We start from the raw sequence: 25234 nt of genomic DNA on the forward strand, positions 1-25234 counted from the left end.
TCATTGTCTTCCCCACCTTCCCCATCCCCATCATCTTGGAAAGAAACAATATATAGTTTAACAACATTGTTCTCTACATGTACCGATGACATATAATGCACATTATAATCCGAGGACACTAGATGCAAACCCACAACTAGATCCTTATTAGGGTCTTTAAAGTAAATTAAGTCACTCGAATTGTACCCATATTGTTCCACAATAGACTCAAGCATAGAAAAAGTAAAACTATCCGGATCAACACTTTAGGATGAACAACCATTTCACCCCCTGAAGAGATGACTCCATATGCTCTGTCGAACTTACCCCCATAATTTATCTTAAACACCAATTTCATCCTACACATGCAAAAATATTACATTATCAATTGGACTAGGGGACCACTAGTATACAATTTTAATTTTACATTACATTTACAACATAATTCATTCAGGGAAAAATAAGCTATGAACCCACTGCCTTCAATATGCCCCTAGGGAATTAATATGTTATGCACCAAAAGAGAACATGGGACCATTATATTATGCAACCAACTATAAAGCTGAACCATGCACATGGACCCAAACAACATGATTAAATATTTCACCATGATGCATGTGGTCCCACTGCAAATAACAACCAAATATACCTCCACATCAAAGATATATCAAATATACATATATAAATGTGAATACCATTATATAGAGCTTGGTAGTGTTAGCATGGCATTTAAAATGGTACTGGTCCAATGGCTTATTTATTACCAAGAATGAATTGTTGTTCATCTTTCTTTATTTTTACTTCTTGAAAAGCAAAATAGCAAAAGACATTTAAGTTATATTAAAGTTTGACTTTATGAGGAAATTAATGTTGTTTCTTATTGTTAATTAAACAAATATTTTTAGGGTGTATTTTATTTTTAAGGGCCTTTTAATACTATCTTTTAAGAGCTTTTATTTCTTAAAGAGGCTTTATATCTTTGGGGGCATTAGGCGGCTGCTTTAACTTAACTGCATAGCCTTTAAGCCGCCCTGATCTAAACGTGAGAGCGTACCCATCCTCATTGTGTACTTAGGTTTTGCTAGTTAAATCAATCTAATTCTTGAAGTTTGGAACACCCTTAGACTGCTAGTTTTATTAGAGTTCAGGATATGGCCTGCCCATAGCCTAAACATCTAAGCATCCCTAATCTTCCACAAGTAACTTGAAGTAGATCTTACCCTAAATCTTTCCTATGAAAAGGAAAGGGAACAAAACCTGTTCTGGCCTTTCAAATAAACACTTGTCGCTTCAAGAAACAAATATTCTTCATCAATTCTTTTTAACAGGTACTATTCTTTATCTATGTATTAAGAGAAATGCTATATAATCATGGTGACCAGTCATTGTATTTTAGTTTATGTGAACAAATACGATTCATTCATGTCCTCTATTGATATTTAGATGAACATGATTTTTGAATGATTGAATGTTATTGAATTAAGCCTTAATTTGTTTTTCTTACACTACATTAGTTTTACAAGAATTTTAGGTTTGAATCTTGTTTGTTCTTTGAGCGATGGTTCAAAAGAGTCTGGTGCTACTGCTACTTGCATTCATCAAATTTTTTATTATAGCAGCTTAGACAAACAATAATGATGGTAAGTTCGGATTAATTTATCCAAATCCCCAACAACCTCAAAACCCTAGAAATTAGTAAACTTATTAAACAAATCACCAACCACAATTAAACTAATCAAACAAAATAAACAAATCCCATACTACCGAAACCCCCAAATACCCGACAGTTACTGTGCACCCACTCTTCAAAACCCAAATGCCAACAAACCCTAAACTATATAGAAAGCACAAAAAATGAATGAAAAAGACAATTACCTGCTTTTTCGGTTTGGTTGAGAGAATATTGGAGTCGAGTGGCGACCAAAATCGGGAAATCGATGTCGCATTCTTCCTTTTGAGTGGAGAGTGAAGTCGAGTGGGGAACAAAGTTTGAAAGTGAGGTTTTGGGGGGGCTCGAGACAGTGATATGCGGGTTGAGTGGGTTAGATGATGTCGGGGGCAATTTGGGGATGGAAACTGAGTTAAACATGACCGTGTGCTGCACGTGACACGATTTCTGTCTAAAATGATGGGCATGCGGACGGAAGGTCCACGGTGGCACACTGATACAACTTCAGGGGGGTCATCTACCAAAAATTAAACATTGGGCGTCAAATTGCCAATAGGTGGATACATCAAGGGGTAAAGTGTACTTTCCCCTTTTATTTTTTTTAATTGAAAAATGACATGTGGCAAGGGTATTATAGGCATATTTCGACAAAATGTGTCTTTTTAAAACTTTTTGGTAGTTTGGGGGCTAAAGTCCAAGCATTGGCAATTGGTGGAGCTACTTGCAAAATAAATGGCAGTTTGAGGGGCTAAATTATAATTTTTCCATATATATATATATGTAAATGGAAGAGTACTGTTGAAGATACTCTAAGGGTAGTTTGATAATGCTAAAAATGCTTTTTCTTTTTTCTTTTTTCTTTTTTAAAGTGTTTCAATATAATATGAATGTGGTAAGTACTTTTTTATGGTTGAAGTGTTTTTTATGAGACCCACATTTGAAAAAAAATAAAAATAAAAAATTGTAGGGTACACCTGCTTTGTTTTTAGAAAATATATACAAATATAAAGTTGACATTTTATTTATAATAATAATAATAATGAAGCAATTATGTAGCCACCCTCAATGGATGAAAATGCTAGTTTTTGTAACAATTAAGAAAATAACTAAAAGATTTGTTACAATTAAACTAAATGAGTAAAACAATTTGGAATTAATAAAATAAAAGAACACTTAGAAAAGTCTTTTAAATGTCCATTTTCAGTCTTTGGTTCGAACTGTGAGGTTTCCAATTCGAACGGACCTTTGAAATGTATAGAAAAATATTGCCTAGGAGGTTTGTCCTACGTTCGTTCCAAGTTAATTCGAACCGGAGTGTTCCAGAGAGCTCTGTTCTATTCCCATTCTAATTTAGATTGAACAGGACTATATCATGGCATGCAGATCGAATGAGATTTTTACAAGTTCGAACTGCGTATATTTCCAAATAATTTATGAGGGTTTTATGAGAGGGGCGTTCGAACTAGTCCTTTATTAGTTCAAATGGGAGACCACAAAGATAACAATATAAGGGCTGAAACACGATTTTCAGCTTATTTCTCCCTAAGTTTTCTCTTGCTCTCATCCATATCTCTCTAAGCTTTCCTAGGCCTTGAGGGCTTTGTTGAGGGATTGATCATAGGGTGTTTCTAATTTCAATTCTAACATCGGAAATGTGATTCTTAGTGTTTTAACTCCAATTTCACCGATAGATTTGAGGTAAAACCATAAACCCTAATTTTCTTCAAGCTAAGTTACATTTTTCCAAATGTAATGCTTAATCTTGATCATTTATGTAGGACTTTCGTTTGTTGAAAAGTTCTAAGTTTGGGTAAAACTACGGGTAAGAGTTTCGTAGATCAAAATTTCAATTTCTTTGTTTGAGTAAACATAAGAGCTAAACCTTAAGTGTTTTAAAGTTTCGTAAATTGAAAGATTTTAGTTGTAAACCCTAGAGTTCCTCTGTGGATTGGTTTAATTATGTAGAGGGTGTTTGGCAAACATTTCCAACTCTCTCTCTGGAGAGATATTTAGCAATATGCTTCTTACAGTCGAGGAAGACCATATTTAGCAATAGGCTTCTAAAAAAATCTGCATGCAACATTAATTAATTAATTAATCAAGAAAGTCACTTAAATAATTTGAAAAGTGTAAGGGCAAATAAAATAGGGTAAACAACTTTCCCCTGTCTTCTCACTTAAATAAAATAAGGTAAACATTCTTTTTTTTCTTTTTTTTTTCTTTTTTTTTTTTCACTTTTTATATCACATCAATAATTTTTTTATTACTATTCAAATAAAAAAAAAACCCACTACAAAACAAAACTTTTTCACTTTTCTATAAAACAATTCCAAACTTTTTTTCATACTTTTTATCACATCAATCATTTTTTACGACTATTCAAACAAAAATTTCACAATCATAAATGTTTGTCAAACATGCTCATAATGGTTACTAAAATAAACCCTAGAATAATGGGTTGTTATGGAGTTTAATGCTTAAGGAAAACTAAGCATTATGGGATGTTGGGAGTTCAAGTATGGTGAGTTGAGTTAATGGTGCTTTGCAATATGTGAGAATAATACTGATGAGGAATAAATTGGACATTTAGTTTATTTAAAGTATTAGTTTTATTTTTATTTAATTATGGGCTTGGCCCAAAGTTAGTCATTTTAGTTAATTTAATTGATGTGTAATCCAATAATGAGCTTGGCCCTTAGTCATATTAGGGTTAGGATTAGAGTTAGGGTTTAGTCTATGAGTCTATTTAAGCATAATGTTCATTGTAATAGGCAGTTGATGATGAATGAAAAATTGAGCGTGCGCCGCTATTGTCTTCTCCCTATTTTCCCTCTCTCTCGGCTTTCTTCTTCCTTTCTCTCCCGAGCTTCTTCCCCTCTATGTTTGTGTCTTCTTCCTCTTATATTCTTGTTTTATTAACCTTTTCAACATCAAATTTGGTATTAGAGCCAGGTTTTGATTGTTTCTTACAACAATCACGATTCACGTTCAATTTCGTCCCTTGTTTCAACTTTACTCCCAAATTACCCAAACACCCAACAGCCTCCCAGAACTTGCACCACTTCTCATCTCCTCGTCAACCACTGAATCTATCTCATCCAACAACCTCATCAAAACTCCATCCAACCAAAGACCCAACCAGAAGTAAAAGCCCCAAACATATACCCACACCCCATGAAAACCCAATCCTTACCTTTGAATTGGCACAAATTTCTTGTCTTCTGCCTCACCCAGTAACAATCCAAACATGAATTATTGGCACTATGAAGATCTTGATCGTAGTCAATCTCCCGGGTATTCTCAATATGGGGGCAAAGATGTGCCAGATTTTTATGGCGGAAGTGATCCATATGCATTCCAAGATTGGCTCGATCCATTGGAAGACTATCTTGAATGGATTGGTGTCCCTCCAAATTGAAAGGTACGTTTCGTAAAGATGATGCTCAAGAATGAAGCACGTATTTGGTGGTGCAATGTTGAAGAATACCATCACCGCCTTTGTCTTCCTCCTATCTTTGATTGGGAAGTGATGAAAATTAAATTGCAAGAGAAGTATGGGGCCAAACATTATTTTCAGGACCAACCACCTACCAGAAAAACAGCCTACCCAAATCCACAAACCCTCGCTACCGCTATGCGACAACGTCCCACCCAAAAGCCTAGATTTTCACAATCCAAACGCTTCCATGGCTGAGTCACAATTTGAACGACTGCAACAACAAATTTCCATCCTGGAGGAAACAAACTCCCAGATGGCAGCATTCCTCAACGAGTTTTATGTGCTGCGTGAAACCCATCCCCATACGACCCTTCCACAGCCACTACCATCGCTCAAAACCACAACCTTACCCACTCAAAAGAAAACCCAACCCACCGTAGCAGAATTCCAAACACAACCACAAAGTCCCAATCTTTTAGCACACCCAACACTATCAAGGCCAAACATCCTACAAACTGTGACCACTTCAACACCATTCACCCACACCCAATCAACAGCCTCTGTTGTTCACAAACTAGAAGAAACCGAAGCAAATACCCAAACCTAAAAAGACGCTCCATCAGAAAATTCCAGGCAACCACCATTGATACCCACACTACAAAACCCCACCACCACGCAAAAGCAAACCTAAATACCCAGGCCCACCGTCGCACAACCCAACCCACCGCCAACCCGGTGCCGTGACCACTACAGAGCCGACCCAACACCCCTGCCCTGCGTCGCCGTCATCAACCCACCTCCGAATGGCTATGAAGCCGGCCACAAAGCCATCACACCGAAAATTTTATCTTTGTTACCAGTGATTTGCACCATCAACGGGTCCTCCGATGATCAACCCAAACCCGTTCCCCAACCGGTCTTCCGGCGATCTGCACCGCCAATGGCCATATTCAGTCACGCCACTCTGCCAGTTCACCACCTACGAGCGACCTTTGCACTGCATCGCCACCGTGTTCCTGACCCTTGCCACTACTCCCGTGTTGAGAAAGATCAGCATGAAGTTTCAAGTTCCTCTTTTGTTTGGCTTAAACGGAAGGGAAAAAGTCGTGTCTTTGTATGTTTGGGTCAAAAAGTGAAGAAAAGAACGCTAGTTTCCTATGTCTGGTTCAGAAAGAAGAAAATAAAGTTGGTCAAAGAGGAAGTAGCTTGTCAGACGAGGACAAAAAAAACTGGGAGCATGTGTCACTATTTCAAACTTTTGTCAGAGATTCCAGAAGCAAGGCAAAGAAGGGCTTATCCTAAACTTTTAGTTTTGCAATTTTGAAGGCCCATACCAGCGACAGTTCCTGGTCCATGTTGAAGCCCACGTCAGCAGCAACCCATTCACATTCTTTTCAAGACTTGAGGGATTGGGCTTGGTCCAAAGTATTGTCGTCTAAACTCGAGGACGAGTTTTTTCGATGAAGGGGAGAATGATGCGGAATAAATTGGACATTTAGTTTATTTAAAGTATTAGTTTTATTTTTATTTAATTGTGGGCTTGGCCCAAAGTTAGTCATATTAGTTAATTTAATTGATGTGTAATCTAATAATGGGCTTGTCCCTTAGTCATATTAAGGTTAGGATTAGAGTTAGGGTTTAGTTTATGAGTCTATTTAAGCATAATGTTCATTGTAATAGGCAGTTGATGATGAATGAAAAATTGAGCGTGCGCCGCTATTGTCTTCTCCCTATTTTCCCTCTCTCTCGGCTTTCTTCTTCCTTTCTCTCCCGAGCTTCTTCCCCTCTATTTCTGTGTCTTCTTCCTCTTAAATTCTTGTTTTATTTATTCTATTAACCTGTTCTACATCAAATACTTACTGAGAGCAGTGTCAAAGATAGGTAAGTATAATACTTACTAAGAAAAATATATTTGTTTTAAAAAGATGTTGTATTTATTCGAGCTGTATATTTTGGTGAATTAACATGACATATGATTTTGATGATTTTACGTATGTTGAGAACTGTGTTAAGAGATGTGCTAAGAAATGTTAGGGTATGAGATAAATAAAATGTTTATGATGGTTTCCACTTAGATGCATTCATATGTGTATGTTTCCAAGCGGGAGATTAGAAGGTACACATATTAACACATTTAAGGCACCATGTGTTGAGAATTTATGTTGAACATAAGATAATTATGAAAGTAAAGAATGTTCGGTTTTATTGACATGACATAACGTTGCATTTTGATGCTTGAATGTGATTAAACTATTAATGAGTATAGAGAATGAGAAAAGAATGTAAAGATGAGAAAGTAACGAGAGTTGATTAACATGGAAGAAAGTTTTTGGTGTGAGTGATGCCCCATTGTCAACAAGAAGCTGGTGGGGTGATCCTCCCAGCGCTGATTGACAAAGAAGAAAGTTTATGGTGGGAGTGATGCCCCATTGTCAACATAGAGATGATGTAAAAAGATAATGAATAAGAACAAGTGCATAGAATGAGAAATGCATAAATTTTCATTGATGATTTGAGAAATGTATTTATGAGTTTGAGAAGGGATGTTTATGAATGGTTTCTTGGTTAGATATACTCATATGTATGTGTTTCACTCATGGGGAGTGAAATGCATATATATATGTGTATAGCTGAGTTATATAATATAATGGATGAGCAAAGATAATTTAAGAGATATTTCTATGTTTTGAATTGCTCTACAATGTTTATTTCAAGGGCTACGAATTTATGTGATAAACTCTACATTTGATTAGAAAAAACCTATTGTAGCCGATGTTATAAACTCTCGTAAAAATATATATAATATAAAAGTGGCTCATTGACAAAACCCGTGTTTATTATACTTACTAAGATTGTGGACTCATATATCCGCCTATATTATTGTGGTAACCCCACAATCACATAGATGTTGTGGTTGCAAGTGATGTAAATGAAGAAAATGACCCAACAGCCATGAGATTCAGATCCTCTCCAATTCATTAGAGCTGGAGAGGAGCCGGTTGATGGCTGGATCTCTTTAACTCTTTAAAGAGATTCAAGGCCAAAAATAAGCCATGTCATCAAGAAAAAAATATCTCAGTTTCTTGCACTAGAAAAGAAAAACTAGTTCTTTCGCAGTCTCATAGTCAACCGCTTGACTTGAAAAGCTCACTCAATGCGTTTGAAATGCTCCTTTACTCAACCGAGCCAAGGCACTATTCACCAAGTGGAACTTGTTACTTTCTTTACTAAGCCAACCTCCCATTCTCCTATACCTGGACGATGGCAAAGTAGTTTCCACAGAATCAAAAGGCTCTTACTGAGTTCTCGATTACTTGCCCAACCAGACGAGATTAGTTGAATGACGAAAGCAGAAGAAGGCATAGTGATTAGAGAGGTCTATTTCCTGCTTGATTGGATGTCATGCCAGTTCTGCTTTCAAAGACCACTAAAGACAAAGAATCTAGTCCTCTATGGACTGCCTAAGACAACGAAGTTTAAAATCCACATGCTTTCTTTAGTGCAAGCAATAAGAAGGCAGCAACCTACCTTATCACAAGCGATAAGCGATATTATAATGAGAACTCTGAGAATGCGCTTGCTGATGATGAACACTCACCCGATCGAGATGTTAATTCATATCTTTGAATTCCATCAAAAAGTAGAATTTGGTTTGTGCCATCATTGGACATATTGATTGAGAGATGGAGAGAGCTCAGTTTAGTCAGACCGTCACATCTCTAAAGGAATGGCGAACTGGAACCTCATCCATCAAAGGTTTGGTGTATGCTTGTCCTATTCGTAACGACCTTGACCTTGCGTTAGGGAAAATGGGAAAAACCCTAATACTCTACGGGCTAGTCGAGCCTAAAGGAGCTTATAAAATTCCACCTATGTAGTGACTCGAAAAAAATTAAAGTAAAACCCAGCTCTTCGGATCCCTGTCACCCAAGGATCCTCTCCATTTTTTTTCCATTTTTCCCTCTCCCAAAACCCTCCTCCCTCCCCCCAAGTTCAACCTCCGCCACCAGACACCACTACCGCCACCGACAACCAACCTGACCCACCAAAACCACCATCGAAAGATGTCAGCCAACTGGAGACGATCCTTTTCCATTGGGGTGTTTCTCTAACAGGGTCAAGAGCAATTGGAGCTCCGGAATATTGTCACACAAACTTCATCAACTACTTTTCTGATGAGTTTTGGTCCAACCTTGAGTTTTCCAAGGTATTTGCAGGGAAAAGACCTTGTTATTTCAACACAAGTGTGATGGTGATGGATTTGGTGCGGTGGAGAGAGGATGACTACACGAGAAAGATCGAGAAATGGATGGAAATTTAGAAAAAAGGAGAATTTACGAATTGGGTTTTCTTCCACCGTTTTTGTTGGTTTTTGGTAGAGATGTTGAGGCGATTGATCATTGATGGAACCAACGGGCTTGGTGGGGATAATATGGTGAGTAATTGTAGGTCTTTTCATTCAGGTCCTGCTAGTTTGCTTCACTGGAGCGACAAGGGGAAGCCATGTGCAAGGCTTGATAGGAGGACGCCATGCCCAATTGATTATCTATGGGCTCCTTATGATCTCTACAAAACCAACGACCGGCGTCATCATCACCATTTCCGAAAACAAAAAGAGCAGTATTTGGAAGAAATGGAGAGGATCCTTAGGTGACAGAGATCCAAGGAACTAGGTCTTACTTTGGTTTTTTTGGTGTTTTTTTATTTTTATTTTTATTTGTTGGTACAGTTTCCGGTATGGTGACGTGTCGCCTGGTGATTCGCTACTGGATTTTGATCAACTACTCCAATCCTGCAAAAATAACAAACAACTCGTCGGGGGTGCCGATTACGCCCACTCCGATGCCTAAGTCAGTTCAAATCAATTTTCTGAAGAATATCTCAATCTCAAGAACTCAGAGAATGCGTGATCTCATACCTGGTGTAGTGGTCTTTATTTATAGGCCGAGCTTGTGGTCTTACCAGACTTGCTCTCTTACTAGAATTCTTGACGTCTAGTTGAATTAGGAGTTTGAATCCTATCTTAGTTAAATCTTATCTTCAGAGAATTTGAATGAGATTGTAGAATCCGCAGTTTGATTGCGCTTGTATCTCTTTAAATTAGATTCCATATAAATAACTACCTTATGCCATTAATCATGGAGTTGCGGTTTTATCCCTGATCTTCTGGGATTCTATCATCATCACATTCTAAGACAACTGCGGCACACTTCAGCCAACCTCCGAGGTGATGATACCCGAGATATGTTCGCTCCGACTTGGAGATCTCGGGGTATCGCCGCACCATAACAGGGTTGTGTAAGGCCGAGATGTTGTCGCGCTAAATCGATATTACACCGAGGCGTTATTACCCCGAAGCGTTATTACCCCGAGGCGATATTACCCCGAAGCGTTATTACCCCGAGGCGATATTACCCCGAAGCGTTATTACTCCGAGACACAAATACCCAAGATATGTTTGCTCGGTTCAGACTAGGAGATCTCGGGATGTTTTATATACCGTAGCCTGGACCGTTAAGACCGAGACATCATCATACCTCCGAGACGTCTCTATTCCTCCGAGATGTCCTTATACCTGGACGATCTTTTCTTCGCTAGGCGGAAGTAACGTCCGAGACATAAGCCCGAGACGTCTCTGAATCCACGTGTCTATAGGGTTGATTTTATCCCTAACATTATTTTTTTATGACATGGCTTATTGCCTTATTTTTTTCCTTAAAGAGATCCAAGCCGTCAACCGGCTACTCTCCAATTCTAATGAACTGAAGAGGATTCAGATCTACAGCCATGTACTTGGGTTATTATGGTGGGAACAACTAGTTGTCTTGAGTATTGTGGACTAGTTACTCTAATCTACTATTTTGTGTACAACACTTTTTGTTGTATCTATGTACTTATTATGTATTTATTTTGTATCGTGCCGCATGTGGCACATACCTCTAGTTGGGGTATTTTCAGTTGTAAAAACAATGTAAACTTTTATTGACATAGATGCATGATGTTAGCTCTGCGTGTTACGAGTATGAGGTTTAGATGTTATAAAGTTATTTTACTAAGAGATTATGATCTATTACATGATGTGAGTGGTGACGTCGTGGAACATGAGAGGTTTCCACTTCCTACTTTGTACATAAATAATAATAATAATAATAATAATAATAATAATAATAATAATAATAATAATAATAATAATAATAGTATAGACTGAGTTGTCATAGTTGTATACCACTCTGATCTAGTTTGAGTAGCCATATAGCCATCCCTAACATGTTGTGGTGGCTGTGTGGCCACTTCTAGCCTGTTGTGGTGATTACATGGCCCAACTCTAACAAAGACAAAGGTGATTGCTCTACTAGCCCTCTTCTCTATTGAGAGTGGTCATACAACCATTTTTTTATTTTTTTAGTTTTTAATTTTTTCAAGTAATAAGTTAGGGTGGCCGTAAAAATTTAGCACTTGTTTTGACACAATATTACTATAAGAATGAGTGATTTTTTATTTTTTTTTTTTCCTAAAAAGTGTTTTATATTTTGAGTTATTTGTGTAACATATAGACACCCATTCAAGAGTATTCCTAGTAGATTCATCAAAATGGTTTTTTTTTTTTTTTTTTTTTAAAAAAAAAAAAAATTATTTTGGTGAGTAAAATCACTAAAAATCACAAAAAAAAAAAAAAAATCCTCTCCAATGGCCTCACTAAAATGGTGATTTTTGTTTGGTGAGTAAATAGTACTAACCAATAATAATAATAATAATAATAATAATAAAATTATCTTCCCCCCCCCCCTTTTTTTTAAAAAAAAAAATATTTTGATCACAGTCAAAGTAAACGTTCATTTCTCTCTCCATTTTTTTTTTTTAAAAATTTTTTATCCTAACGTTTATTAATATTGAAAGCATATGACATTTTTTTTTTAGGATTTGATTCATACACAACACCATCACAACAACCCTTCACATGAGGGTGAGCCCCAGTGTGTGGGGTCCACCCTCATGCGAGGGGCTGTTGTGTTGGTGTTGTAAATTTAACATTTTCCTTTTTTTTTTTTTTGAAAAATATGACATTTAAGATAAGACTAATATTTCAAAAATATGACTGTTAAGATAAGATAAATATTAAAAAATATGACCGTTAGGAAAATGCAATTTTTTTTTTTTAAATATGACCATTAGAATAAGACAAATATTCAAAATATAAATGTTAGAGAAAGTAAAGAAATATTTGAAAAATAATATTTAAATGAAATAATGAAAGTAGGTAACTAAAATGGTAAAATTACTGGGGTACTTTAAAAAAATAGATAATTAAAATAGTAAAAAATTTTGACTAGTAAAACCTAGTAAGTCTGTTAAGAATGATCTAATGCTCCGTTTGTTTCGGCGTAAAAATGATTTCTGGAAAATGGTTTCGGTATTTTCCGGTGTTTGGTATGGGCGAAAATAATGGTCAACCGGAAAATGATTTCCGTTTGACAAAAAATGCTTAATAAATTTCGGAAAATGATTTACGCTTTTTAAAAGCGTAAATCATTTTCCGTAGATGGTAGATACAATCGACTCTCTTTTAAACAACGCAGTCGACCTTTATGTTCAAGCAGTTGACTATTGCCGAATTTCGACAAGTCAGATTTCAACTCCAGTCGGTGCTGGAATTCGACAAATTAAGCCAAAATCCGGCTACGTCCAGCAGATGTCCCTGGATTTCAGGGATACCATCCTAGATTCCGGCCAGACTGGCCGGATCTCCGGCCATCTCGCCAGAACGCCGGAGATCCAACCGTCTGGCCGGACCCCTGGCATCTGGCCGGATCCGGCTGTTTTGGCCGAGATCCGGCGAAGATCGCCGGAATCCAGCAAAAATGGCCGGATTCCGGCAACTTTTTGCCGGAATTTGTATATGCCAAATATAAAAAAATATTTTCATATTATTTTATATTAATATTTTTTATTTTGTGAATAAAATTTAATTTTTTTAAATTAATATGATTAAATTAAAATATAAAAAATATTTGTAATTTTCCATACGCACCAAACACCGAAAAATGATTTCGACGAAAAATGTTTTTCTAAAAAATGACTTCTCCAAAACTATTTTACGACGAAAACCATTTTACATAGAAACAAACGGAGCATAAGAGAGAGAGAGAGTGACTGAGAAAGATTGTTGCCACTGTGGTGTGATATGGCAGCCTTGTTGGCACCAAATCTATTTGTCGGCCATCGCAAGGCTGCTAGATAGAGTGGTTGGTGACGGTAAAATCACCAATTTTTTTTTAATAATATTAAGTTATTTTTTAAAAATGTATTGTTTTTATTTTTTTTAAAATGTTTTGAGTTTTGAGAAAAGTTTTGTAATTTATTTTGAAAAATGTGTTTCTAAAAATTCAAAATTCCGTTTGATTAAATCAATTTTGAAGGATGAAAAAAGTTTTGCAGAAGTTTACCAAAACGACCCTCCCTTTGAAAAAAGCTACGTGGAAGGTCGAAGGACGAAAGTGTAATTTGTTATAGAAAGGGAAACCATGTTCAGAAAAATCACAAACCCGGGGGAAACATTTGGGTTTTTAGGTTATCTATTGGACTTCTTTTATTCCTTTTTTTTTGGTAAATTATCTATTGGAGTTCAATTCGTTCGTTCTTGGACCATCAATGGCTTCAGCGAAGGACGCCGATCCAACCCTAGGGTACCTGACCCGAAAGGACACGGAGGTGAAGCTCCCGCGGCCGACTCGGGTTAAGAACAAAACCCCGGCGCCGATTCAGATCACCGCCGAGCAGATCCTCCGCGAGGCCCGGGAGCGCCAGGAGGCGGAGATCCGTCCGCCGAAGCAGAAGATCACCGACGCCAACGAGCTCTCCGAGTATCGCCTCCGCAAGCGTAAGGAGTTCGAGGACCTCATCCGCCGGGTTCGATGGAACATCAGCGTCTGGATAAAGTACGCGCAGTGGGAGGAGTCGCAAAAGGACTTCAAACGCGCGCGCTCCGTGTGGGAGCGAGCGCTCGAGGTCGACTACCGGAACCACACGCTGTGGCTCAAGTACGCCGAGGTGGAGATGAAGAACAAGTTCATCAACCACGCGCGCAATGTCTGGGACCGTGCGGTGTCGCTCCTGCCGAGAGTGGACCAGCTCTGGTACAAGTACATACACATGGAGGAGATGCTCGGCAACGTCGCCGGCGCCAGACAGGTGTTCGAGCGCTGGATGAACTGGATGCCGGACCAGCAGGGCTGGCTCTCGTACATCAAGTTCGAGCTTCGCTACAACGAGGTCGAGCGTGCTAGACAGATCTTCCAGCGGTTCGTGCAGTGCCACCCCAAAGTCAGTGCGTGGATCCGTTACGCCAAGTTTGAGATGAAGAACGGCGAGGTCGCTAGGGCAAGGAATGTGTACGAGTGGGCGGTGGAGTTGCTCGCCGACGATGAGGAGGCCGAGCAGTTATTCGTCGCCTTTGCCGAGTTTGAGGAGCGGTGCAAAGAGGCCGAGCGCGCGAGGTGTATCTACAAGTTCGCCCTTGATCATATACCGAAAGGGAGGGCTGAGGACTTGTATAAGAAGTTTGTGGCGTTTGAGAAGCAGTTTGGGGATAGGGAGGGTATTGAGGATGCCATTGTGGGGAAGAGGAGGTTTCAGTATGAGGACGAGGTGAGGAAGAATCCGCTGAATTATGATTCCTGGTTTGATTATATTCGGTTGGAAGAGAGTGTTGGGAATAAGGAGAGGATTAGGGAGGTTTATGAGAGGGCCATTGCTAATGTTCCTCCAGCTGAGGAAAAGCGGTATTGGCAGCGGTATATTTACTTGTGGTAGGTTTAATTTTGCGGTTTGAAATTTAGCTTTCTTCGATTTGTATTGTTGTGGCTTCATGTGCTTGATTGATTGCTTGTTTAATGTGTGATTGTAGGATTAATTATGCACTATATGAAGAGCTTGACGCCAGAGACGCGGAACGAACGAGAGAAGTGTATAGGTAAGTGTGTGTCAAAAAAAAACTTTTAAATGTATTGTTCTCGGAGAATTTGTCTTTGTTGTAGTTGGTACAGGTCATATATTGCATTAATTTTTGTTTGGACTTAAAGCCTGGTAAAAATTGCTGCCATAGATTTGTTGTTTTTCATTTGATGCATTTTCATAATCTTGTTGGTCCTTAGCTTATATGGGTTGCTGTGCATCAATTATAAACTTAAAATTCGTAGTTTTTTTTGACAAACACATGAGGTATTGTTGTGTTCGTTCTATTTTGTTGCAGTTCTCTTTGCAAGCTTTAGCATATATGTTTTGCAAGTTCTTTATTTATGGTTCATAAACAATGTGAGAGGTGTTTATTTAGTAGTTTAATTTTCATGGATTTTAGGCTTTTAGGAATCTATATGTTGTACAATCACTTGGTTGTTAATGATTATGAACAATTTAATTACATCATAAGCAATTGTAATTCTTTATAATTTGAAATCTCTGCAGTGTACACTGATTATAAAGTTTATATGAAATCTGCTCATGCAAGCTAAGTGACATACGCACTCGCTCATATGCACACTTTTTTTTTTTTTTAAGTAATCGAAATATCATTAAAACCATAAGGATGCCCCAGATACACATGAAGCATACAAGAAAAAACACCTAATTAGAAGGAGAAGAAAGAGCAAGGAACTCATGATAATTAATCGACAAAAGGAGAAACAAAAGCAGCTTTCTAAAGATACAGAGTATAGAAAAATAAAGCCTTAATCTCCTCCTAAGGCCTCTTTCGGTCCTCAAAATTTTTGTCATTTATATCCCATCATAGACATCACAACAAACATGAATGCACCATCTTCCATACAGTAGCACTTTGAGCTCGCTCCTATGTACACTTATAACTTGAATACATTTACGTTTTGCTTTTAAATAATTCATGCATGAACTCGTACCTTGTGGGTGAGGATAGTCATGTTTCACAAGTTACCCATAATTATTATTATTATTATTATTATTATTATTATTTTGTGTGTGTGTGTGTGTTAATTATTAGTCATAGTATTGCCCACTACTGGTGCAGAGGGTTTTAGTCTTGCTTCAAAGGAAAAAGAAATCTTGAAAGATTATGAGCTGAGTTCGTCCCAAGTAATAAGACGAGTTCGTCCCATTGGTGGTCTGTAGAGTCTTAAGGAGTTTGGCTTGTCGGTAGTGGGTGGTTTCACAGGCATTAGGATTCATGAACTTCAGAAAGGAGTGACGAGGTCCATTCTGATAGATAAAGATGAGGCTGCCTAGTTGCTTAAGTCTTTTCATGATCTGGTTACGGTTCTTGATTGTAGAGTGTTCTGGAATCAATCTGTTTCGGGTTTTCCGCGGATTCTTGCGCAGCAATGTGCAAATAGGCATGGTTACTTTCTAACCATAGAAGAATATGAGGGGAGAAGAAGGAAAGGTTCTGTTTTGGTGCCTAAAGGAAAATTTGGTGAGGGGTGGAAGCGCTTCGGGGAGGAGCTTCGTTTAGCTTTCAATAGTCTGCTTGCTGGCAGTTCCTCAGAGCATTTTCAAGGCAAGGTTGTGTCACAGCCTAAGCCTCACTTTGAGAGGAGGAGCTATGCTGAAGTTTTGAGAACTTCTTTGCCAAAAGAGAAGGCATCTTTTTACTTTACGGAGGAGGATTCCCGGACCCGGGCGTCGTCTCTAGCGAAGGGTTCTTGTGATCAGGCGGCCTTATCGGCAAAACTGGCTACGGCGAAGCATGCTGGGTTGAAGATGGAAAAGTTGGTGAAGGATTTTCCGGCGAAACCGGCGGGGCTGAAGGTAGAGAAGATGGAGAAGTCTTTTCCGGTGAAACCGGCAGGGCTGAAGATTCAAAACTCAGTCTCTGCTAAGTCGTCGGATAGTGAGTCTATGTCAGACCTAAGGGGTAGGGGGGCGGGCGGGCTCTAGCCCCTCTGTGTTGCCTTCTGCACCACGCAAGTCACACATCGGTGATTGCCTCGAGCTGCGCAGCATCAAGAAGACGTTGGAGACGTTGCATGAGGAAATAAGGTATTGTCTGAATGGGTTGCTTTTGTTGGAAGACGAGGTGATGGGTAGGTCCAATTCCTTGGGCTCCAGTCTTTCTCGGCCCAATTCCCTGTTTCCGGAAAGAACCTCTTCGATCCAAGGTCCACCAAAGACAGCCCAACTTTCTAAAGGTAAAACACCTTTGTAGTTTCCCATCAAGAGGCCCAAGTTTTTGTTTAAGCCCAAGGCTGGGTCGGTTCTGCGACCTATTCCAACTCGCCAGTTCTCGTTGGACGCTGGTGCTTCTACTTCTGCTGTGGAGTCGAAGCCGTTGGGTATGGGTCCGGCCGTATTGAGGTCATCGTGTAAACCAGGTTTTCCTGGCCGGGTCTATCAGCGTCGGAAGTTACGGAACCAGATTTCTTCGGCTGTTTGGAAAGTTAAGTTGGGGCAATCTAAACCGGATGCAGGAACGAGTCAGAGCAGGGAGAAGGAGGCGGTTTCTTCGATGATAGGGGATCAGGACACCTCTCCGGCGTCCGAGGAGTTGCTGTGTGGTGGGTTAGGAGTGCCGAAAGTTTTTCAGTTAGTTGATAGTCAGTCGGAGGAGTTAGCAGTTTCTGGTCTTGGGCTGGAATCAAACGGCTCTCGTCAGTGTGGGCTAGGATCAATTGTAGCTAGAGAGGCCACCGATCTAGGAGAGAGGGGTTCTGTCGCTGGAAATGGAATCAGCATGGCTTTGTCGGCAGAGGGTGGAGGTCTGATGTTGGCTCCTCAGGTAACTAGCTCGCAGTTGAATGTTGGACTGGTAGTTCTGGGTTTGGTGTGGATTCAGTGACTCAGAGGCAGGAAGAAGGTAGTCTTGAGCTGGTAATCTTTTCCACAACAGAAGGTAAAGTGGGATTCGAATCAGAAGCATTTTCAGGGGGACCTCTAGTGGGGAAATGCCTTTGGGAAGGAACAGGGGACAAAATGGAGAGTGGGTCTTCTTTTAAAAGCATGGTGGCTGAGGAGGGTACTCATTTTTTGCTAGAGCATAATCCTGAAGGCCTCTTGCTGCAAGTCAAGGTTAGGGATGGTGAGGGGAAGTTAGAGCGTTATGAGCCGATAGTTATTACTCCATTGGCAGTGGAAGGTGTAGACGAGCAGAGGGTGTTGCCTAGATGGGTGGTGGAAAGAATTAAGAGGTTTTATCCAATCATTGGGCTTTCTTGTGGTCGTTTTGAGGACAGATTGTTGGCTTTGTTTGAGGAGATTGAAGCGGCCAGAGACCTCTCTTTGGCAGAACCTAAGACTAAGCTTTCGCCTGCTCAAGGGGTGAAAGGGCAGAGGGAATTAAATAGGCTGACCTGGTCTATTAATTATGAGAAGAAAGGGGTTCAGTCTGACAGAGGCAGGCATAAGGGTAGGGGACCATCTCGCTTTTATGACACCTAAAATTTTGACGTGGAATGTTAGAGGGCTAAATGCGATCGAGAAAAGAGTGGAGATTAGAGGGCTTTTAAGGGTTTGGAAGGCGGATATTGTATGCTTGGTGGAGACTAAGATGGCAGTTATCTCAAGGGAGGTGGTGCGAAGTTTATGGGGTTGCTTTCATGTTGATTGGTGTTACTTGGGTGCCAATGGAGCGTCGGGTGGGATTTTGTTAATGTGGGATGGAAGGGTGGTGGAGAAAGTGGAAGAGTGTATTGGTAGATACACTGTTGCCTGTTCTTTGCGTAACACTGGAGATAACGTTGTTTGGGCATTTGGGAGGGTTTATGGTCCGAATGATGACAGAGAGATAAGGGATTTGTGGGATGAGTTAGTGGGATTGATGAGCTGGTGGGAGATGCCTTGGTGTATTGGGGGAGACTTTAATGTGGTTCGTTTTCCTAGTGAGAGATCTAGTGGTGCTGGCTTTTCTGCAGCTATGGAAGAGTTTTCTGACTTCATTTTCATGCATAATTTGGTGGACCTTCCCCTTGAAGATGGCCAGTTTACTTGGTCTAATGGTCAGGAAGATCAAATTTGGTCGAGAATAGATAGGTTCTTAATTTCTCCGGAGTGGTAAGGGCATTGGTCTTTGTGGTAATCCCATGAGGTTTAAGGTTCGAATCTCTTTGAGTTCAAACAATTCCTTGGAGCCAGCCCTCCAGCGAAGCTGGAGTATTACTCGATCCGTGTGGAGGGGGCATTTTACATGGATTCGAGGTTTACCTGATAGAGGTGGGTACACGAAGTGGTTCTGCCATGGAGGGGTTCCTCGTCATAAAAAAAACTATTAAGTTACTGCAAATCGGACCTAGAAACTACCAAAAGGCTTCGAGTTGCCCTCTTGTGTCAAGTTTGACCGCTATTTTGGAAGGAAAAAGTCACACGCGCCAATCATGTGCGCATGAGCCATTTCTCTACCAAAAATACTGCCAACCCCTTTGGATTGTGTGTGGCAACCCTCAGGAGAAGAGAGGGGTGTCCGTGAGCCACCCCCAATTGAAGTGAGGGTTGGCTGCGTGGCCACCCCCAGTAGAAAAGAGGGGTGGTCGCGTGGCCATCTCTAGTTGAAGTGAGGGGGTGGTTGTAGGAGAAGAGAGGGGTTTTCAAGAGAAGAGAGGCGGTGGTTGTGCAACTTCCTCTAGTAGAAGTGAGGTGGTGGCTGCACGGCTACCCACAGGAAAAGTGGGGTGGCCGCGAAGCCACATCCAAGAAAGCAGAGGGGTGACTTTCATTTATTAGGGGTGAGCCATTTCTTCTGTCAAAAATACCCTCATTTTGAGGAACAAAATTACAAAACTGTCCCTAACTGGCTCAAATTGGGGGTTATTTTGACAAAAGAAACGACTCATGCGCATGTGACTAACATTTATGACTTTTTTGGCTCAAAATAACAGCCAAATTTGATATAGAGGGCAATTCAAAACATTTTGGTGGTTTATAGGTTTGAGTTGCAGTGAGCTGTAATTTTGATAGAAATTGGTGCTGCTGTTATGCTCTCAGCCTAATATCTTGTACGCTTTGAAGTTTCAACTAGTTGGAGGGGACTGTTGGAAGCCGTTGAAGATTTAACTAAGTGGAAATGTACATTTTATAAAATTTTGATGTACTGTAGCTGGTCAACTTTAGGTAGAAGTAATTTGATATGCTCTTTCTTAGGTGTCTGTAAATCTTTATAGATAGATATGCAGATAAATTGCTAATTAGGTAATGATTGGGGGATTGGTCATTACTCCAAAGAAGAAACCAGGGACAAGAATGTAGTTACTATAAATGTGTGTTGATAAACAATGTAAGAGGTGATTATTGATGGTTAATGGTCATGGATTTTGGGATTTTAGGAGATTTTTGTATTGCACAACCATTTGGTTGTTAGTGATCATGAACTATTGACAAGTTAGTGACTTCATAGGGAACTAATAGTTTCCAAGTTAGAAATCTCTGTAATGTACACTTATATTCTAAATTTATATGAAAACTCTTCATGCATATTAACTGACATGCACCCTCACTCACAAGCGCACTTTTATCTTGGTTTTCCTATATATGATTCACATGTGTGAATGAATCCAGATGACTTTGAAGAGATTGCTAACTCACTATTAATTTTTCCAGGGAGTGTCTTAAGCTGATTCCTCACGGGAAATTCTCTTTTGCTAAAATATGGCTTTTAGCTGCTCAGTTTGAGATTCGGCACCTTAATCTCAAGGCTGCACGACAAATTCTAGGAAATGCAATTGGCAAAGCTCCTAAAGATAAGGTAATTGAAAGGTTGATATCGAGTATTTGTCAATATTGAATAATTTCTTGTTCTTTTGCCCCTACTAGTTAGGTGGCTTCTCTTGTATACTTCCTGCGCCCATGCTCTTTACGCTTTTAATGATATTTTGATTTCTTATCCCAAAAAAAAATTGTGTATATTGTATAATTTGGTTGGTATATTCTCACAACTCTGATTGTGCTTTTTAACAAAATAGATATTCAAGAAGTATATCGAGATAGAGCTGCAGCTTGGAAATATAGACCGCTGCAGGAAACTTTATGAGAGGTATCTAGAGTGGTCGCCAGAGAATTGCTATGCATGGAGCAAGTACGCAGAGTTGGAGAGATCTTTGTGTGAGACTGAGCGAGCTAGGGCTATTTTTGAGCTTGCGATTGCCCAACCAGCTCTGGATATGCCAGAGTTGTTGTGGAAGGTACATGCATAAGGCATTCCTCATTTTAGTCAAAGCTAAAATACTGTTAAAATGTTAATTCTTGCTTACAGCTTTCATTGCTAGTTATGTACATCCATTTTAGTTGCACCATTACTTATCCTGAGGATGATGCTTGTACTTACGTTTTTCTTGATTCTTTCCGCTATTTCTTACATTAAATTTCTTTTGCTTGTCAAAAAGAAAGAAAGTTATTGTTTCCTGATTCTTAAAATTTCTATCTAGAAATGATGAAAAAGGGGGCCCATACAAAGGCATCTATTATTTTTGATATCTCTGTTTGGTTGCTGGTAAAATATGCCAAGTTTGTTATTTTCTTTTTGAAGCCTACATATAGGCAGTAGTGTCTTATAGTCTGATTTGTTTTGCCAGTTGATATATCAAATTCTCTGGATATGATGAGGAATTTTTTGATTACTTATTTTGCGGATTTGACTTGATTGAAAGGAAAGCTTTGAGATACTATTAATTCTTGTTGACTATTTTGATTTGGAGATAACTGATAATAATACATATATTTTTTTTGATGACAGACATATATTGATTTTGAAATATCAGAGGGTGAGTTTGAAAGGACCAGAGAACTCTATGAGAGACTTCTGGACAGAACTAAGCACCTGAAGGTGTGGATAAGCTATGCCAAGTTTGAGGCATCTGCTATGGAGGATGGTGGGGGTTCGGATTTGGCAGAAGAAGATCTCCATGAACAAAAGAAGCATTGCATTCAGCATGCAAGAAGTAATCAATTTTGGCAAATCCCATCCTTATCCTTACTTTATTATATGATTGTTTTTTAATTTCATCACCACTAACATTTTTTTTCCTTTTGTTTTCCATGAATCAGGGGTTTTTGAGAAAGCTATCAACTATTTTAGGACTTCTGCACCTGAACTGAAAGAAGAAAGGGCGATGCTCTTGGAAGAATGGTTGAATATGGAGAGTAGCTTTGGCAAGCTAGGAGATGTTAGTTTAGTCCAGAGTAAGCTGCCAAAGAAACTGAAAAAGAGAAGGCAGATAGTAACTGAGGATGGTCCTGCTGGGTATGTATCACCAACCTTAATCTTTCTTTGTAAGATTCTGATGTTAGTCTCAACAAATATGCCAATGGGCAGCACCCTAACTGGTGGAAGACAACCCATGTCATTTTCACATGCTTGGTGATCTTTTAAGTTAGTATTTTAATACTGAAATTTGGACTTATGAGGCTAAAGCATTATGCATGAGCCAGGAGTCCATACTTTTACTCACAGGTTTACTGTCCACAATCCCCTAGGATTTGATTTCTCTATAGCTTCCCTTGATATTTGTGCAAGTGCTGAATCAAAATGCTTAATAGGGTCTTACTAGCATACAATTGTGGTGAAGAATATCCATTGAAGCTCTCATATTTTAGTTCTATCTTTTTTGAAGTTTAGTATTTTTAGAATCATTGTCAACCTTACTGGGCCCATATAAATTTTCAATCAACTAGTGCATGGCTGCAGTTTTGATTTTATTATGTTCTATTCTGTTGTAAGCTTTTCCTTGTTTTCCTCGTTTGCTTGTGCTAACGAATTTGAAATGGCAGGTATGAGGAGTATATTGACTATCTGTTCCCAGAAGAAACTCAGACTACAAATCTTAAGATATTGGAAGCGGCTTATAAGTGGAAGAAGCAAAAGATCTCTACTGATGAAGACTAGCATGGTAACATGCTTTTCCTTCGGTGTAAATACACATATTTTTTTTTTTATAACTTTAACTGGGTGAAAATGAAATAGTTTACCTGCTAATGAGATTTTTCTAGAATTTTGAGGGAACTAAAGTATTCTGGGGAGTGTTTGAGAATTTAGATTCTGAGACTACGATAGGCGTGGATACAACAAACTCCTTAGGGCTCAAAGTAATTGCATGGTTGGTCAATTCCTGTAATGCACTTTGAACTGATATTTGAATATAGTTTGTGTTATGTGATATTCACTACGAATAAATTGTTCAAACGCATGTAAAAAAAATGCTGTATTCACCATGTCATAAGCAATTCGTAGATGAATTTTTCATGGTACACAGCATGGAATGGAAATTTATGCTGCACGCTTTCTGCCCCTTGCTTTGGTTCCTTCCACTAGCCGTAGGTAATATGGAATCAATAGTTTAAACTTTAAGGTTATGTTTGGTATGAAAAAGGGAATAGCTTCTATTAAAAATGGAAGAAAGTGGAATTAAATAGTATTTGAAGAGCCATTATCATGGCTGTTCCTAGTGTTATGTATATTTTAACACTGAGGCTATTTTATTTTACATTATTCCATTATTAACAAGGTTATTTCCTTTCCCTAATGGAATAACCACTTTGCGTACCAAACGTATCCTAAATTATTAAAGCCTTTTCGCCTTATTCACTGACCACATGGGCTTGAATTTGCTTTGGGTGAGTCAGACAATAGTGAATCTGGAAATGGTGGAAAGCATGGGTTTTTCTATAGATCATCTTGTAAAGTTTGGTAATGGTTATGTTTATAGTAGCGAATTTTGATAATGCTTTGGTTACATGATCTGACTATGAATAATTTTGATTGAGACATACTAATATGAGCTGGTTTGCTTAACAGAGATTTGGGCAATTCCTCAACAGGCTGAACTTAGTTTGGGACGATGGTTATAACCATTCATGATTGAGTTTAACTCAGCTGTGAGTGACTACTGAGAAGACCAAGTTGCTCAGTCTCTCAGCTGGAGTTGGAAACCGTTGTTAGCTCGCGGGATCTTCTTTACAAATCTTGGAGTTCGGCGATGCAAATATGCTTTAAACTGAGTTGCCAAGTTAATCTGCCGCATGCATGACGGCTAGCTAAATCAGCCTCAGTTGCTTGACTGTTTGTTGCAAGTTATTATAGATTCTCTCCATGCCCCTTTTCTTTTGGGCTGAGCAATTAGTACTCGAAAAGGGGCCAAAAAAGAAGGAAAAACAGAAAAAAGGAGGTAAAAATCATAATATAATTGGATTGATGTCGCTAATAGGAAAACAATAAAGAAACAAAGCAAAAATGAGAATGCTTCCACTTAGTTTAGTAGAGGTGGCCCATTTAACGAGATTCAATCATGCGCAAGTAAATTGACGCTGTGAAGAATTTTATGAAATTTCCAAATTGGGATGGTGTGCAGAAGCCTGCAAATTCGAAGATAAAATGAATTTAATTGTCTAATAATGTTACGTATCACCTTTGTATTTTCTTTTTGTTAATTTAAATTGATGTGACTTTTAAAATTACTATTTATCACCTATTAGATTAAAAATCTAATAGTAATTTTAAAAGTAATATCAATTTTAAAGAGAAGATACAAAAGTGATATGTAACATTTACTCTATTGTTGAGGTGTTATGTCGCCGCATGTCTTTTTTTTTTTCTTTTTTTTCTTTTTTTTTTTTATTTTGGAGCAATGCAAGGGAGGGAGGATGTCACTGACTCACTGCGCCACTGCATGTCAGTCCTGATCGCAAGTAAAGCAATCCTAGCATCGTCCACCGAAGAAGTATAGCCTTGGGAAAGCTTTTCTGCCCAAGAAAAAAGACAGTTTCAGAGTAGTAATCTCAGGTAGCGGCTCACAGGTATCCTGTTTACATATCCGTTAATTACGTGAAATTTAGAGAAATTGGAAAGGCTAGACTTAACCCATGTGCGCCGCCTACTCGTTGCATGTCTTTTTCTTACGTAATGAAAATGATGGGGTGGCCCCAATTTTGTGTTCTTTGTATGCACAGAGACAGAGGTCCATTGTTAAGAGGCCAAATGCCATGATAAGAGTGCTCAAACCCTTCCAAGTACAACGTGTTTTCTACGCAGCAGCATTGACTCAAAGTGGCAATAGCTTAGTGGCCCGTCTTGCACATGCAGCCGCTCTGGCCAGCTGTTATATTGGGCATCGAGTTTGATTGATAGAATAGGATTACAGTGATTATCTCGAAAAATGTTAGGACTATTTTTATTTTTTTTTTAATTTACTTTGAATTTAATG

At 38.9% G+C, this 25234-nt stretch overlaps 1 protein-coding gene across 1 annotated transcript; it reads left to right on the plus strand.

Annotated features, from left to right (window-relative positions):
• The first annotated feature begins 13664 nt into the window (after positions 1–13664).
• Positions 13665–24384, plus strand: LOC133854306 (uncharacterized). The gene is made up of 8 exons (XM_062290439.1): positions 13665–14893; positions 14992–15057; positions 20640–20784; positions 21002–21220; positions 21772–21976; positions 22083–22278; positions 22806–22924; positions 23830–24384. Exons 1-7 carry the CDS (start codon positions 13737–13739, stop codon positions 22918–22920), a joined length of 2103 nt encoding a protein of 700 aa, XP_062146423.1. The 5' UTR covers positions 13665–13736; the 3' UTR covers positions 22921–22924; positions 23830–24384.
• Positions 24385–25234: the final 850 nt, after the last annotated feature.

The sequence above is a fragment of the Alnus glutinosa genome, chromosome 13 (assembly GCF_958979055.1).
Source record: "Alnus glutinosa chromosome 13, dhAlnGlut1.1, whole genome shotgun sequence".
In the NCBI taxonomy this organism is placed as follows: Eukaryota; Viridiplantae; Streptophyta; class Magnoliopsida; order Fagales; family Betulaceae; genus Alnus; species Alnus glutinosa.

Coding starts and splice junctions, on each gene's coding strand:
- LOC133854306 (XM_062290439.1), top strand. CDS start 13,737: ATGGCTTCAGCGAAGGACGCCGATCCAACCCTAGGGTACCTGACCCGA. Junction 21,221..21,771: donor TGCCAGAGTTGTTGTGGAAG/GTACATGCATAA, acceptor TTTTGATGACAG/ACATATATTGATTTTGAAAT. Junction 21,977..22,082: donor TTGCATTCAGCATGCAAGAA/GTAATCAATTTT, acceptor TCCATGAATCAG/GGGTTTTTGAGAAAGCTATC.